The sequence below is a fragment of the Leucoraja erinacea genome, chromosome 10 (assembly GCF_028641065.1).
Source record: "Leucoraja erinacea ecotype New England chromosome 10, Leri_hhj_1, whole genome shotgun sequence".
Lineage (NCBI taxonomy): Eukaryota > Metazoa > Chordata > Chondrichthyes > Rajiformes > Rajidae > Leucoraja > Leucoraja erinaceus.
Genome location: NC_073386.1, coordinates 39510407 through 39528801, shown reverse-complemented (window position 1 = coordinate 39528801; position 18395 = coordinate 39510407). Strand labels below are relative to the sequence as shown.

General features: G+C 41.4%; 1 protein-coding gene across 1 annotated transcript; it reads right to left on the bottom strand.

The window, feature by feature from the left end:
- Positions 1-564: 564 nt before the first annotated feature.
- ankrd45 (ankyrin repeat domain 45) lies at positions 565-17489 on the bottom strand. Its single transcript, XM_055641998.1, has 6 exons — positions 17344-17489; positions 8628-8945; positions 6453-6620; positions 4356-4450; positions 4112-4247; positions 565-804 (listed from the first exon to the last, which is right to left on the bottom strand). Exons 1-6 carry the CDS (start codon positions 17372-17374, stop codon positions 773-775), a joined length of 780 nt encoding a protein of 259 aa, XP_055497973.1. The 5' UTR covers positions 17375-17489; the 3' UTR covers positions 565-772.
- Between the last annotated feature and the right edge of the window lie 906 nt (positions 17490-18395).

The following is an 18395-nucleotide window of genomic DNA, read 5'->3' as shown; positions in this document are numbered from 1 at the left end:
AAGAATCCCAACCCAAAATATCACTTATCCATGTTCTTCAGAGATACTGCCTGACCCATTGAGTTACTCCTGAATTTTGTGTAAACCAGCATCTGCAGTTCTTTGTGCATGTGCAGCTATTCCCCCAATTCAGACTTGATTTCCAGACTTGGAAATATAATCGGCATTCCTTTGGGCTGCAAGATCTAAATCCTGGCACTCTCCATGCAACAACATTTGGAGTACTGTAACCAGAAGGGATGCATTAGTTGAAGAAACTGGATTACCACAGCTTCTCAAAGGTAATTAAAGGTGGATAATAAATACTGGTCTAATTTTTCCAGTAAAGGCAGAGTTCCATAACTCAAAAGAGCACTATGATAAATTAGTTGACCGATGTATAAAAAAACACATGGCTTGCCATGTTATATCAGTATGTTTTCAAATGGAAAAAGACTGATTTAATTTCTTTGCTTTTTCTGAAAACTAAGGGATATCAGTGTATTGTATTAAATCACTGGTGAACTGTATTTTACAGAAGCCGTCTTAAAATGTTATGCTTTTAATTACAATACCAAACTGAGCATCAGTATCTTTTATCAGTTTCTATATATGGAATAATATGAGAATACATTAACAGTAGTAATAAACAGCTCTCATCAATAATGCATTAAAGTATTGAAACAAATGCAACAATAACACCAGTCAAGGTAAAGTGGCACAAATTGACTAAAAATCCAATTACTCTGAAATCTTCCATTTTGATTGCAGTTTTCATCCAACTATGAAGATATTATGGTTTGGATAATTTTGAGGGCTGAGGAGCTTCATTGAAAGAGAAAAATCAAAATTAGTTTCATCCACTTTAGCTCTGTACAGTAATCTATTATAAGGAACTATCTCATACCACCAGCACACCTTGACGAACACTAATCACGAACTGGATTAAAGAAGCAGGTAATTCTTCACCCCCTAATGTTTTTAAGTACTTTGGTCCTTAATAAAATAAAAAGCTACTCTTGCAGAGATTCATTAAAAAATATCGTTTGAGTTCCAAACAAAGTTAACCAATAGAGATTTTCCTGAGCTACATCGGTACCACTGGTTGACTGCCAGTGACTCGTGGAGTTCCACAGGGGTCAGTCAGTGCTGGGGCCACTACTCTTCAGGTTGTAAGTATGTCAATGATTTGGATGAGGGAATTGAAGGCTTTGTGGCCAAGTTTGCTGATGACATGAATATAGATCGGGGGGGGGGGGGGGCCGGGCAGGTAGTGTAGAAAAAGTAGGGACTCAGCAGCAGGATGTGGACAGGTTGGGTGAGTGGGCAACGAAATGGCAGAAGGAATGCAGTGTGGCAAAGTGTGGAGTCATGCATTTTGGTAGTTGGAATAAAGGATGGGCTATTTTCTAAATGGGAGAGAATTCAGAAATCGGAGGTGCAAAGTGACTTGGGAATGCTGCTGCAGGGTTCCCAAAAGGTTAATTTGCACAGCGAATCGATAGTAAAGAAGACAATGCAATGCTAGTATTTATTTCTAGAGGACTAGAATATAAAAACAAGGATGTAATGCTGAATGAAGCTTTTATCAAAATTAGCTGTGATGGATCAGAATTAAGTTGCTAATTTTGTTGAAGTGCTTAAAGATGTCCCTCCACCAATTTTCTACTTTGCAAATATATTTCTTAAACTGCCATCAATGGACAATAGGTGCAGGAGTAGGCCATTCGGCCCCACAAGCCAGCACTGCCATTCAATGTGATCATGGCTGATCATCCCCAATCAGTACCCTGTTCCTGCCTTCTCCCCATATCCCCTGACTCCGCTATATTTAAGAGCCCTATCTAGCTCTCTCTTGAAAGTATCCAGAGAACCATCCTCCACCGCCCTCTGAGGCAGAGAATTCCACAGACTCACAACTCTCTGTGTGGAAAAAGTGTTTCCTCATCTCTGTTCTAAATGGCTTACCCCTTATTTTTAAACTGTGGCCCCTGGTTCTGGACTCCCCGAACATCGAGAACATGTTTCCAGCCTCTAACGTGTCCAAACCCTTAATAATTTTATATGATTCAATTAGATGCCCTCTCATCCTTTTAAACTCCAGAGTATACAAGCCCAGCCGCTCTCAGCATATGACAGTCCCGCCATCCCGGGAATTAACCTTGTAAATCTACGCTGCACTCCCTCAATAGCAAGAATTGGGGGACCAAAACTGCACGCAATACTCCAGGTGTGGTCTCACTAGGGCTCTATACAACTGCAGAAGGGCCTCTTTGCTCAGATACTCCTCTTGTTATAAAGGCCAACATGTCATTCGCTTTCTTCACTGCCTGCTGTACCAGCATGCTTACTTTCATTACTTTCATCGTTGAAGGTCAGAGTCACACAGCATGAAAGCAGCTGTTTTCAGCCCAACTTGCCCATGTCAACCTAGATGCCCCATCAACATTAGTCCCGTTTACCTGTTTAGCCCATATCCCTCTAAACATTTCATAGAAACATAGCATGAAAGCAGCTGTTTTCAGCCCAACTTGCCCATGTCAACCTAGATGCCCCATCCAACATTAGTCCCTTCTTACCCCCTGATCCCCTTAGCCACCCATCTAATCCCTCTAAACATTTCCTGAACTGGCCTCATGTACCCCTGTGGCAAGAATCCACAGATTGGACTTCCTGCATCTGTTCAAAATAATAAACTCTCTGCGTGAAAAAAGTTCTTCTCATCTCGGTTTTAAAGGATTTCCCCTTTATCCTTAAGCTGTGACCCCTTGTCCTGGACTTCCCCAACATCGGGAACAATCTTCCTGCATCTAGCCTGTCCAACCCCTTAAGAATTTTGTAAGTTTCTATAAGAGAGAATTTCCTATCCATGTACCTGTAAAATACAGTGGACTAACTGTTCAAAATAAATAAAATGCCTAGAAGATATTTAGACATACCCTAGAAGGCAGTTAGGTGGTGTCTTAAAGCTTTGCACAATTGCAACAAGACTTTCTTATTCTTATAGTTCTCTTAGCAATAAAAATTAATTTTATTTTCTGCAGAATGACAATTCTACACGAGCAGTTCCTTTCCTGATCATAACACGATTCTGAGCAAATCCTGTCAAAACACATTTAGTAAGCTGCCCCAAACAAAATAACAGGGGTATGAACATTAATTTATCTAATTTCAAGTAACTCCTGCATCTCCTCCCCTCTCCCCACCACTCAAGTCGTCCTATCAATTCCACTGATCACATCCTTGAATCCCTTTTGTCACACCTTCCCCAGCCAACAATGGACCATTATGGAATCCATCTTTACCAAGGTCCTCAGTTGCTGGTTGAACACAAATGCTGGAGTAACTCAGCGAGACAGGCAGCATCTCTGGAGAGAAGGAATGGGTGACATTTCGGATTGAGACCCTACTTCAGACCAACAGACCATTTGCCACCCTAACTGCTTGCTCTACTTGCATGTTCACTTTTGGAATTTGGTGAGCCAGTACAACCAGATCCTTACGCACATTACTGCTTTATTGCTGTATTTTTAATTTTCTTCTCATCAAAGTGAATAACATCACTTTCTCATTCTAAAAAGTTATCTCCATCACAAACTGCTAAATACCATGACAGCAGTCATAAAAGAGGATCGAAAGGGCTCAACTCCTCGAGGACTGGTCATCAGTGAAGACCCATTCTGCTTGAGGATGGTATTGGGATCTGCGCAGCTCCAAGTCGTTTGTGTGACTGCAGGGCTAGCAATTGACACCAGGCCATTGGACCAAGCATGAATCAGCCCATTCTACAAAGTGTGAATAACACAGACTCCAGCAGTAATCTCTGTTACACAGTTCTACTTTTAGAGTTAAAGAATTAAATTGAAGAAATTGAATACCAAAAAGTTGTTTCCCCTGACATTTACTGTGCTATCTCTATAAAAACTTTAACATTCCCAACCTGGTTTGGCACTTTGGTGCCATTGGTGAAGGTTAAAAAATAACAAAGGCATTACCTTTAAGTCAGTGTATTCTTGTTACTGCTCTCATCCCATAATATTTGGTTCAATTTTGGCACTTGCGTATACCAGTTAAATAAATAGGAAAGATAGACAGGCCAACAATCTCACTGCGGATAGATGTTTGTACTCACATAATGTTAGTTTGGTAATGATTGGTTCCACAATCATCTCTAACTGTTTCTTTTGTTCCTCAAATTCCTCTACGGAAGCATTCTGAGACGTAAGAAGCCATTCAGATTTTGCTCGGCAGGCATTTACATAGGCAGTCTACCAGATGATAAAAAGTCATGAATCCAAAAACATGTTGCATATTCACTGATTAAAGAAGAAAAATGCAGAAAACAATGCTTTCAGCTGAAGAATACTGGAGCTTACCTTATCATGCTTAGACAGCTTGCCTTGTGTCTTTTCAAGATCAGTAATAGTTTCCTGGACATTATTAATATACAATTCCAAAACCAGTTTGCCTTCTGCAATTAAAAAAGTGCAAATTAAAAAGGGGTTATTCTCCTTGCATTACTCTCGTTAACCTAAATAATAAAATGGTATATGATCATTTTAACAAAGAACAAAGCGGCAGTGTGCAGCATCACAAGTAACGTAAGGTAGACATTTAACATATTATTTCAATGGGTGGGTTTTAATTCTTAAGAATACTGAGACGTGGAGATGACAAGATACCACCTAACCTGGAGGGAGCCAATATCCATGCAGTAATGTTTGCTAGAGCACCTTGGAAGGGTTTAAGTTAGTGTGACGGGGCTGGGAACCCAGAACAATAGTGCAGCAGATAGTCGTTCAGAATCATATTTAGAAAATAGACTTGGCAAACCTATTTTGGGAATAGCAGATAGAGATGGGTGAGGAAGCATAAGAGAGCTGACATCCTTAACTGTATTCACTTTAATGCAAAGAATCTTGCAGGTAAGATGGATAAGCTGAGCACAGATAAGCACATAGTCAGTCTGAAGAGGGGTTCCTATCTGAAATGTCATTTATTTTCTTCAGCAATGCTGCCTGACCCACTTGAATTTATCAAATGCATATGAGGAGTATTTAAAGCAATATGCAGAGAGTCCTACGGGGAAGGTGCTATATTCGACCATATCTTAGGGAATAGGAATGGGTAATTAGTGGAAGTATCTGTGAAGGGACCCTTTGAAAAAGTGACCATAGTTCAGTAAGTTTCAAGACAGCCATGGAAAAAAGATGAGTTTGGTCCTCGTGTTAAGATCTTAACTTGGGTGAGGATTGACTTCAACACTATAAGCCAGGATTTGGCAAAATAGATTGCGAAAAGTTACTAGACGGGAAAAATACATCTGATTAGTGGAGACACAGTGAACTGTATGTGTTGGAACATTCAGCAAAACACAAAGCACAAATAAAACCTCTGTAAAGCTTATCACATTCTCTTCACTGCTTGAAGGGACGGTGCAGAGAAATAGATGAACAAATGTCATTTGATTGATGAGAAACACAAAGTGTCAATTGTTTAATGACACCACAATTAAAAACATCTAATTACACCAAGCATGTACATACAAACTCATTTGATGTGCTCTTGCTGCATTTGACTATTTTATAAAACTGCCAGAAATATTAAAGGTTCAGATATTTCTTAACATATGAACAATCTTTGTAATTATTCAAAATATACATTTGAAAACAGAGCCAAAAACATCTATTTTTGCTTTTCTTGACCCTTTCCCCTACATCTTTATTGCAGTCCTTATTTGAGTTCCAGAAATAACAATACATTGCTTAAACAGCTGCAATTAAATTTATCCCTTGACAGTACATGCAGGATAATATTTGGCTGTGGGGTAGCATTACAGCTTCACCAGACGCCCATTTCCTGCAGGGAATTTTGGATATTGATTACAGATCGGCACATAACAGATTTATTTACACGGAGCCTTAACATTTCAAACTTTCTTGAGATCATTTTGATCTTTATGGATATTTTGCCTGTTTGTTACTGACTAATCAAGGTTAATAAAATATTCTGTCAGTGAAATCAACCTTTAGAGACAATAATTTTTTCCTTATATGATGCAAACCATAAAAAAGATTTTGAAGCACAAGAAAAATACTCCTTTATTATTCTATTGTTAATGAGGCAGCCTGTAGAATTATATTCCTAATTGTAGAATTAATTTGAAAAAATATTGAATTTAGTTTTATCTGTGAATTGGAAATATCGTGTCATATTGTAATCTGGAAATACTTCAGAAAAAATATTTTAAAGTGATACACCTATGTTACCTAGTAACTTGTCAGTTTCTTTGTTGAACTAAATTAAGGCAATTGTTCCAATCAAAAGCGCTTGAACAATTGGTTGGGACATAGGTGTTACTTATTGAGATCAGCCCAGTTTTAATAACTTGCTAGCACCATTGGCATGCTAGTTTAATATAGATATCCTGGGATAATTAATCTCAAGTGATAGAGCAACATGTCACATTTTACCTGCCCAGTCTAGAAACTCTATGCAATCAGTCATTGAGTATCGCTTAGCTATGTCACATGCTTTTTCATCTCTGAAGTTGGTTGTTCGAATGTTTGCTCCAAGGCCAACCAAAGTTTTTAGGCTCTCTTGTTTCCCCCATGCAGCGGCACAATGTAAAGGGGTATAGCCTGTGGACATGAAACAAAGTAAAAAATAGCGGAACAATTCAGGGAGCAACTGCGGAGTCAGAAACAATTAACATTTCAGGCTGAAGAGCGTTTGTTGGAATAATTCTGTTGAAAACTCATCAATCTTGAACTTTAAAGATACAAGAGACTGCAGATACTCAGATCTTTAACAAATGACAAACTGCTGACAAAAAGCATAATCAGTGGTTCAGGCAATATCTGTAGAAGAAAATGATTGTCATTTTGTGTCAGATCCCTACTACAGACGTATGATGGACTGGAGACGTCCATCGGTGGAGGGCTCGAGGACGAGAGATAATAGATCTAAAATAAATTTAAGAGAATTCCGAATGTCATGATAAAATACTTATTTGGACAAAAGAACTGAATGCCAGCTACAAAATAAAAATGATTGACATTCACTACAGAGTTTGATAAGAGATTGCAGACACTGGAATTGTGAGCTAAAGGAACCCAACAAGCCAGGCAGCATCCGCAAAGGGAAATGGACAGATGACGTTTTGGGTTGGGATACTTCTGCAGACATAGAATAGAGAGGAGATAGCTGGTAAAAGGAGGTGAGGGGAAGGGATGGGCAAGTGATAGGTGAGTCCAGTTAAGGATTGGCAGATACGTCAAGGGGGGGGGGGAGAGAGAAAGGTGGAGATAATAACCAAAGTTGAAAGTGATAGTGGAGGTAAACAAAAGGGTGCAAATGGTGGAATCTGATCAGAAATGTAGAAAGATAGGGAAGGATGGTGGTGAGGGAGGGTAAAATGGGGTACAGAGAGTAGGAATGGCTGGGTGATGTGCAGGGCGAGGAGGGGAGAGGGTGCTAGAAAAAGAAACCTTCAATACAATTTTATACAGTATTTCAAGATTGTTACTGACCCAAAATGCCATCTGTCCATCTCTTTCCGCTGATGCTGCCTGACTCGCTGAGTTCCTCTAGCAATATGAAAGGTTATTTTTTTGGTCTAAACTTGCTGCAAAATTATCTGAATACTGCAGTTTTTCAGCATCTGTATTATTTTTATCAGTCTTTCATAATATAATCTTCCTTTACAGGAAGACGCGAGTCCACCCAATTTATCCATGCAATTAAAAAAAAGCTTTTCAGGATAAATATTGAAAGGTAAGCCAACATAAATGCTTATTCAGATACTTTTTTGAGGGTTTCTGCATTCATCATCTCTTCAGAATGTTTTGGGGTGAAATGAAATCCTCAACTCTCCTTTAATTCTATTGTTTATTATCTTAAATCTAGGTCTCCTAAACGGGTACCCTTTCTGACCAAAAACTGGTTCTTCCTGTTTTTCCTCTCCAAATCACCATTTCTCCAAACTTTCCCCAAATCCTCTGATTGTTTTGCTCTCCAAAAAGGTACTGACATCCGCCATAAATATTTTCAATGTTTGAGCATCCACAGCCCTAAAAGGTGGAAAATTTCAAAGTTTTACAAATCGCTGTATAGACATATTTCTCAGTGTGTTTCTGAAAGCAGGATCCACCTCCTGAGACTGCTACTTAATTCCAAGTTTGTCAGTCTTGGTATTGTTTGTAAACCTCTTAAATTCTAATTATTGGCACATGACATGAAAAACAATGTACCTTGCTCATAGCCTTGAGGAATCCTGCTCTATGCAGTGTACAAATTACTAAAAATCTCAGCTTTTTTTTTTCAGTCACTGAGCCAAATTTGGATCAAACTTGTCACAATCCTTTGCAAAATACTGTTACTTAAAAATGGTACTGCAAGACAAGCAGAAACCTATGTGATTACGATAAACAGTATGTGTCACAGATTAGTAGCATATGATGATGTGTTCATTCTGTATTTAATTCAGAGTCCTGAAACAGTATGTGCTGAAGTATGCACAGATCGTAGTTCAAATCTTGCCTCATGGGATCATGCTTAGAAAGAACAGAAAAATAGGAAATAAAAGCAAAACCATTTCAATAGCCAATACCAACAGTGAGAAATCAGTGAACAATGCTGCCATGTACCTCGGTTGGTTTGCTCATTCACATTTGCTCCTCGTGTCACCAACGCTTGAATAACTTCAGAATGACCTAGCATGGCAGCTGCAAAGAGAGCATTTCTGCCAATATCATCATGTATATTTAACAATTGATACGTTTTTTCATGATTTGGATCATCTGCATCTACGAAACACTTGTGTAGGTTCTCAGCATCTCCTTTGAGCACACTGCTAAGAAAGTTGTTCCTGTTCTCTAGTTCAAGATCTTCAGCATTTACTAAATCTTCATTGGTTGGGACTGCCTTTTCTTTTACAGTGTTAATTTTACGTTCCGATTTCATGCCTAAACAAAAATAAATAAATATGCAGCATTTGTTAACCATGGAAAGTACAATGAACATTTATATCAATAAGTACATTCAGATGTGTCATATAGAGAAATCCTAAACTAATTTCATTATTTGGTTCTCTCACCTTTATCTTCATCTCCGTCAGATGTTTGGGAAAACTGGATGCCAAAAGATAGCTCTTTCAACTTAGGTTGTAACTTCAACTCTCACTTCTAAGCACACAATTAGACCGACTCGCCTTGCAGTGTTAAAGGAGTGCTTAATTGTTGGAAACACCTATTTTGGGGGAAGACATTAAACCATGATTTTATCTGTCCTTGCCATTAATTTATAACACTATTAAATCAGATTTGCTGTTGATGGAATTGGTTTTATGGAATCAGTTTTTTATTGTTTTCTAGAACAACAACCACACTTCAACAGTCCTTTATAGTATGTGAAGCACTTTATGATTGCCGTGGGTCATTGCAAAGAACAATGATGAACTGGAGACTGGAGGACAGCTAATGTTGAGCCTTTAAGAAGGGCAAGAGCGATAAGTCTGGGAACCGCAGGCTGGTGAGCCTTACATCAGTGGTGCGAAAGTTATTTGAAGGGATTTGTAAATGACCCAGTCATTCTCATCAACAGAGTTTATTAAAAGACACTTACAGTACACTACAGCATGTTGCTTCTGCTGTGGAGCAGCAACAAGACTAACAGCACAAGCTGGGCTACGATAATATGAACAGTATGGTAGGCGGAGCTTCTAATAATAAAGCACTACATTGGTTAGTGTGGAGTAACCAATCTACATCTTGCCTTGTAGAAATAAAAGTGAAGCACATCTAAATGCAGGTGGCCTATAAGAATAAACAAGATAAATAAGATACGAGACCGCAGGACGTGGTTCCTTCACAGGAAGGAGATGATACGATTGCATCTGTAAATTCCTCCGTCGTCGCTCACCAGGTATGAGCGGGACTCCTTGGCAGGGCTGTGAATGGGACCCAAATGGCCATAGCTCTTCTCTGTCTGTAGGCGAACAACTTGCCCACTAGAGAGAGGTTTGCTGGACCTGTCAAAAGATCGCTTCTGGGCATCGCGTTTCAGTTGGAGTTGTTTTTGGACAACGGGAGGTGAACGGACCTGCAGCTGCAGCAGCTGCTGGGGCACGGGGAGGGAAGTACGGCTCTGCCGGGACATCAGGCGTTGGGCCGGAGACCCCAGTATTGGGTCATGGGCGATGTTCCTTAAGTTAAGCAGGTCCAAGAATACATCAGATTTAGCAAGGTGTGAGCGCTCCATTAATTGTTTGGCGCTACGGACCACCCGTTCTGCAAGTCCGTTGGACTGTGGAAATTCAGGACTGCTGGTGACATGGCGAAAATCTCACCATTGAGCAAAGTTTTTGAAACACTGACTGGTGAACTGACTGCCGTTATCAGACAGGAAACATGCAGGGGCGTCGTGCACGGAGAAACGGCGTGACAGCTTTTGGATGACTGTGTCGGATGTGATGTTTTGGAGTAGGTTAATTTTGAACCAGCCCGAATACGAGTCAACGAGAACCAGATAGTGTTTTCCACGCCACTTGAATTTGTCAGTAGTGACTGTGCACCACAGCAGAGGAGGAACAGGGTGTGAGAGCAAAGGTTGTTTCTGCTGGTGGATCAGCACTTCAACTCCCCCTCCCATTCCCAATCCGACCTCTTAGTCTTGGGTCTCCTCCATTGCCAGAGTGAGCAACACCGGAAATTGGAGGAACAGCACCTCATATTCCGCTTAGGGAGCCTGCATCCGGAGGGCATGAACATTGAATTCTCCCAATTTTGTTAGCCCATGCTGTCTCCTCCCTTTCCTTAGCCCTCGAGCTGTCTCCTCCCATCCCCCAGCCCTCGAGCTCCTCCTCCTCCTTTTTCCTTCCTTTTCCCCGCCACCCCCTATCTGTCTGAAGAAGGGTTTCGGCCCGAAACGTTACCTATTTCCTTCGCTCCATAGATGCTGCTGCACCCGCTGAGTTTATCCAGCATTTTTGTGTACCTTTGTTTCTGCTGGTATGTGCTGGTATGGCGTTAGGCTGTTGCAGACAGCGCAGGCTTTGACTCTTTCGTGTATGTACTCGGTCATACCGGGCCAGTAAAACATGTTCTTTGCCCGTTGTAAGGTCGCTTCCACACAGGGGTGACCCCTGTGGACGGCATCAAAGTACTTGTCCTGAAGAACAGTTGGGATGACGGCTTTATGACCCCGTCCTGTAGCACTAGTTTGTCGCAAACTAGGTAGTAAGGGCGAATCGCAAGTGGGGTACCATGTTGTTTATCCGGCCAGCCAGCCACGAGGACAGTAGTTGTAGAGTTTTATCTGCAGCCGTGTGTTCTGCCAGGCTGCTTAGGCATTCAGTAGGTATGTATGACATCATCATTACTGTGAACTGGTCTTGTTCTGAGGGCTGTTGTTCGCAGGTTTTGTGTGGGGCTCTTGATAGCGAGTCTGTTAGGTGCATGTCCTTGCCCTTTTTGTAGATTATAGTGAAATCGAAACACTGTAGCTGCATCATCATCCGTTGCAGGTGAGCAGGAGCGGCGTGTATGGGTTTGTTCAGAATGGTGACCAGCGGCTGGTGGTGTGTTTCCACAATCACGGACTTGCCAAAAATAAAGTGTTTGAATTTTATGCAGGCAAAAACCACAGTAAGCAATTCCTTTCAATCTGAGCATAACGTTGTTCAGTCTCAGACAGGGTGCGGGAGGCATAAGCAACAGGTCTGCAGTCACCTTTGGTGGAAGTCTGTAGGCAAGTAGCGCCAAGTCCATATAGGGATGCATTATGTGTGAGCGTAACGGACAACTTCAAAGCAAAGTAGGCGACGGTTGGCGCATTGACCAATTGCAACTTAAGGATTTCGAAAGCTCTCGGGTGTTGTGGGTACCAGGACCAGGCAGTCCTTGTGAGTCAGTCCCCGCAGAGGGGCAGATATATCGCTGAGGTTGGGAATGAATTTCCCCAAGTAGTTGACCATTCCCAGGAATCTCTGTAAACTCGTAACGTCAGTGGGAGCTGGCATCTCGTTGATGGCAGTGGTCTTGGAGGGGTCCGGTCTGAGGCCATCACTGGTGAATACTTGTCCGACATAGTTGACCTCTGTGACACGAAATTTGCATTTTAGAGGGTTGAGCTTGAGATGGATATCTTTAGCACGGTCTAGTACTTTTTTCAAATTGGCATCATGTTCAGCCGTGTTGCGTCCGGCAGCGAGAATATCATCGACAATGATGGCACACGGGGACCCCACAAATAATTGTTCCATTGTGCGTTGAAAAACCTCACTAGCAGAGTTGATGCCAAAGGGCATGCACAGAAATTTATAGTAGCCAAAGGGGGTGCCGAACATGGTGAGGTGGGACGAGTCGGAACCCAGCGTGATCTGTCAAAATGAACTTTTGGCATCCAGAACAGAGAACACGGATGCACTGCCTATCTGATCAGCAACTTCCTCTGTGTGCATCGGGTAGTGTGGGCGTCTGATCGCTGTGTTTAGGTTTCTGGGGTTGATGCAGATTCTGATTTCTTTCTTGTTCTTTGTTGCAACCACCATGGTGGAAACCCAGTCATTCTCAAAAATGGAACAACAGAGTTTATTAAAAGACACCTACAGTACACTACAGCATGTTGCTTCAGCTGTGTAGCGGCAACAAGACTAACAGCACAAGCTGAGTTACGAAAATATGAACAGTGTGGTAGGCGGAGCATCTAATAGTAAAGTACTACATTGGTTAGTGTGGAGTAACCAATCTACAGGATTTGAACAGTTAGGATTTATTTGCATTTGCAAAGGTAAGAATTGATTTGGGGTTTGTGCATGGGAAATTATGTGTCACAAGTATGAATAACTTTTTTGAAAAGGTAAATAAGAAGATTGATGAATGCTGGGCAGTAGACATTAACTGTGAATTTTAGCAAGGTGGAGACATGAGACAGCAGATACTGGAATCCGGAGCAACAAACAATCTGCTGGAGGAACTCAACATGTCAGGCGACTTCTGTGGAGGGAAATGGACATTCGACATTTCGGGATAAAGTGCATGAGTCCTGCAGTTATTGCTCAAAATAGATGGAGATGTTCAACACAGCAAATAATATTGCTAAGATTGAGGGGAAAAATGTGTCTGCTCAAACTGAAATATTTCAAGCCACCATGGAAAGGGAGTTTAACATTGTATATGTAACTAGCTAAAGTTTTGAACAGAGGAGGAAAAGCTTTAAATACTTTAGACCATAAGACCATACTTTAAGAAGTGCTAAACACTTCAGAAATGTTTAGGAGACTTAATGAACCACTTTGTACAAAAATAAATGGTTTATTTGGGCCCAAAGGTGGGTGCAAATAGCCTACAACTGGTCAAAGAAAAGACTGAAGCCATTTTCCAAACTAGAAATGCTGAGAATATTATGCAAACTTTCGGCCAGATCCAGCTAGTAACAGTAGTGAAACTGTTACATAACTTGCTGAAAAAGGATGAACCACAGCTGTGGAGAATGGAATGACTGAAAGCATACAAATTCTGTCAGAGAAGTCGCAGTAGTGAGTTCCTCCTGATGCATTAAAACATCACTTGCATGGTGTTCCAACTGTATAAAGTTGAGGCATTTATAAACCACATTCTGAACCACAGTAAGGAAAAAAAATCCCACTGCACTTACAAAGAGTGAGAGGACAAAAGAAAAGGAAGCATCGGATCATATAAAGTTAAAGGGATAAATGGATCAGATAGATGAAATGGGATTGAACATTAAATTATACCTCTTTACTTTCCAGCCTTAATAGGAGAAGCTTACAGATCAGTAAGTACAATAGAAGAGGCAGTAAAGAGGTAAATCATGTAGGAAAGATAAGTCTCACTACGAAGTACTGACTCACAGATTTTCTTTTAAGCAGCAATCAATGTCATACTCCACAACAGTACTGTGGAAATACTGAGTCACAAGAGTCGAAACATGATTGGATCTGGTTCAGCTGAATCTCAAAGGAAAGGTGAAAGGACAGTTGAAACAAACCAAACGTTATGACACACACTCCAAATGGTGGAGATTCAAATTACTCAATAATGATTGTATGTTCACACCACTAGGTAGGGAAGAGGTGAAATGTTGGAAGTGGGATGTTGGAAAGATTGTGGAGACAGGTGGTTCCAAGTAATATCCCATAAGGTACACAAAAATGCTGGAGAAACTCAGCGGGTGCAGCAGCATCAATGGAACGAAGGAAATAGGCAATGTTTCGGGCCGAAACCCTTCTATATCCCATAAGGTTGCACAAGATAGTGTATTGAGAAAGGAATTGTTGGTGATGGAACAGATACAAAAGGTTTCCTCATACAGTGCATGTTGTTCAAGAGGAGGGCTATGCATTTGAATATATTCCTGAATGAGCGCTACAATTATTGGAGATGATACAGAATAAGCGATTCATGTAAGAGCCATAGACATGAGACAGTCAGAACCTTCTTCCCAGGATGGAACAATCAAAAACTAGAGGGCATAGCTTTTAGGTGAGAGGGGCAAAGTTTATTGGAGATGTGCTGGGCAATTTTTTTAAAAAGGGTATTGAGTGTGTGGAACGTAGTGTTGGGGTTGGTAATTGAAGCAGACAATACAATGGCATTTAAGAGACTTTTGGATAGGCATTTGGATAGGCAGGGAATGGAGGAATATGGATTGTGTGCAGGTGGATAAGAGATGGCTTGTCATCATATTCGGCACAGATATTGTGGACCAAAAGGGCCTGTTCCTGTACTGGTCTAGGTACTATGAGGCGGTATCTTCAGTAGATCCAGACATGGAATCGATGCGAATACCATTACAAACATTGCTGTGATTTTGTGGTTCAGATATCCATTAAGCCTATGTATTTCAACAAGTTGTCAAATGCTTCCCACTATTTCTGTTTAAGGTCAAATTACTGGAATATATTAAAATGTGTTAAGTCCCTGCAGTTTAGGTAGGTTTGGAGGGATATGGACCAAACGCAGGCAGGTGGGACTAGTGTCGCTGGGACATGTTGGCTGTATGGGCAAGTTGGGCCAAAGGGCCTGTTGATACACTGTATCACTCTATGACTATGACATAATATGACGATGTATTCGATTTTGAGTATTGTTGTTCATAGGTACATTGTCTTGGAAGAATCTCGAATAAACCAGACACAACTTTGTTCACTCTTTTTTCTCCCATAGATGACTTCATGCCTTGCCCTGCACATCGCCTTAAAACTTTGCCCCTCTCATCTTAAAGCTATGCCCTCTAGTTTTGATTGTTCCATCCTGGGAAGAAGGTTCTGACTGTCTGCCTAACTATACCTCTTAAATACATCTCTCATTCTGTATTCTGTATATTGATTTGCCTTGGCAAGGTAAAAATGCCATGGCAGCATATTCTCCACTCAAGGACAATTAGGGCTGCACAATAAATGCTGGCCCTGCCACTGATATCCCCAATGCAAAATGAATAGATTAAAAAAAAAAAATTGTGAAGCACTCTTTGATGTTTTGATACTTAAAAGTGATATATCAATAAAGATGCTGTGTGCTCAATCATTCAGCGTGGCAAGGCATTCGTCCAAGTGTTAAAGCCAAGAAAGATGCATATAAATTGGCCAGAAGAAGTGGCAAACCAGAGGACTGGGAGAAATTTAGAACCTAACAGAGGACAAAGGGGTTAATTAAGAGGGGGGGAAAAAAGAACATGAAAGAAAGCTTGCGGGAAATATAAAAACTGACTGTAAAAAGTTTTGTTTAAGAAAGAGCTGCAGATGCTGGAAAAATCGAAGGTAGACAAAAAATGCTGGAGAAATTCAGCCGGTGAGGCAGCATCTGTGGAGAGAAGGAATTGGCGATGTTTCAGGTCGAGGGGAGGGAAAAAGACTGATGTCGGGGGGGGAGGGAAAAAGAAAGGACGTAGGTGGAGACAGTAGGAAATGGGAGAAATGGGAAGGGGAGGGGAAGGAGGAAGAAATCTAAAATTAGAGAAGTCAATGTTCATAACGCTGGGGTGTTTATAGGTATGTTAAAAAGAAAAAAAATAGCGAAGACGAATTTTCAAAATGGCAGGCAGTGACTAGTGGGGTGCCACAAGGCTCTGTGCTGGTACCCCAGTTGTTTACAATATATATATTAACGATTTAGACGAGGGAATTAAATGCGACATCTCCAAGTTTGCGGATGACACAAAGCTGGGTGGCAGTGTGAGCTGCGAGGAGGATGCTATGAGGCTGCAGGATGACTTGGATAGGTTGGGTGAGTGGGCAGAAGCATGGCAGATGCAGTATAATGTGGATAAATGTGAGGTTATCCACTTTGGTGGCAAGATCAGGAAGGCAGATTATTATGTGAATGGTGTCAGATTAGGAGAAGGGCAGGTGCAACGAGACGTGGGTGTGCTTGTACATCATCAGTCACTGAAAGTATGCATGCAGGTACAGGGGGCAGGGGGGGGGGGGGGGGGGGGGGGGGGGTCAAGGAAAGAGCGTTCACATCGTGGTCCTGTTTTCACCAATCTTTCCACCACCATGCACAAGAAGCGCAAGATAGACACCATTGTGCAGATGCCGAGAAGTGTGTTCAGCTCCGGCTGAATAACTTCTAATCTTGTGTGTGGACTCGATAAGAAAAAAAAGTATGCAGTGAAGAATGCCAATGTCATGTTGGCCTTCATTGCAAGAGGATTTGAGTTTAGGAGCAAGGAGGTCCTACTGCAGTTGTACAGGACCCTGGTCAGACCGCACCTGGAGTATTGGGGGCAGTTTTGGTCTCCTAATTTGAGGAAGGACATCATTGCTATTGAGGGTGGGCAGCATAGGTTCACCAGGTTAATTCCTGGGATGGCAAGACTGAGGTATGATGAAAGAATAGGTCGACTGGGCTTATATTCGCTGGAATTTAGAAGGATGAGAGGATACCTTATAGAAACATAAAATTCTTAGAAGATTTTCTTAGAATTCTTAGATGCAAGAAAAATGTTCCCGATGTTGGGGGAAATTTAGGACTGAGACTAGATTTTTTTTTTTCACCTAGAAAGTTGTGAATCTATGGAATTCATTCAAGAGAGAGTTAGGTATAGCTCTTAGGGCTAATGGATATGGGAAAAAAGCCGGAACGGGGTACTGATTTTGGACGATCAGCCACCATGATCGTATTGAATGTCGGTGCTGGCTCGAAGGGCCGAATGGCCTACTCTTGCACCTATTTTCTATGTTTCACCACATTGCAAAGGAAACCTCTCCCAACCTCGCTTCCCGGTAAATGGAAACATCACTTTCTCCTTCCAAAACAAAGCAAACATAACTTGACCAACGCTTTAATTTTAATTTTTCCTTTTTTACTTTCAGACTGATGTTTCTCTAAATCTCACCACCTGATTTATGGCCGTGATCTGCGCTCTTCATCGGTCTGACAACGACTTCTTTGGTGCCCGTGCCTTGATCTCTCCTTCTGCCCAGGACCTGCCACAGCCGTCTCCACGGCAACCAGTGCCTCTGTGCAACGTGGGTAAAGATCCTGCTCGCCTGAAACAGGAGTAGCGCCAATTAAGATCCGGCACTCGTCAGCGGGAGAAAAGAGGAGCTCAATGATTCCACCGTATACACCCCAGCGGAAAGAAATATGGTTTGCGCGAAAATAACTCAGACTAGAGATCAGATGAAGAGTCCCGGACTTGAAACGTTATCTTCCTTTTCTCCCTGCACGGCCGCTGCGTGACCTGCCGAGTGTTACCAGCCGATCTGTTTTCACCCCAGATTTCAAGAATCTGAGGCTTTGTTTACTTAATTTTCAACCATTCACTTGAGCTGCTTATGATGGCAGTTGATCCGCCCTGGAGAAAGCAGATCTGCGTAGCGAATAAAACATAAATGTTGGAAATACTCTGCAAATCAGTCAACATCTGTGAAGAATGCAACTAAATTATTCTTAGTTCAATGACCTTCCAATTCTATTTTTATTACACAGTCATCCATGTTATTTTGCTGACCATAATGTAACATTTAAAAAACAACCCTTTTCATTTTTATCACTTATGTGCAATAAAACACCGCCAGAGATTTGCTGAGCCACATGGAAATAAAATAAAAAGCTAGAGCTAATGCAGGGGACAATGACAGGGGCAAAAGGAGTGGAAGAGCTTGGTGAGAAGAAGAATGTGAAAAAACTGAGAGACGGAAATATTTGGGGATGAAAGTGCTGGCAAAGCACCTGAGAACTCTATTGTCAAATAAACATAAGAAACCAAAGTCAGGACGGTTCTGCTTGTTTGAGGTAAAAGGAACATTTTCACTTCAGTATACAGTACACAATTGGGTGAGTACAAACAAAAAGTGCACGGGGAACTCAGAAGTTCAGACAGCATCTGTGGAGAGAATAGACAGATGGGTAAGGACACTTCAGATTGATGGAGTAGGGGGGATGAAA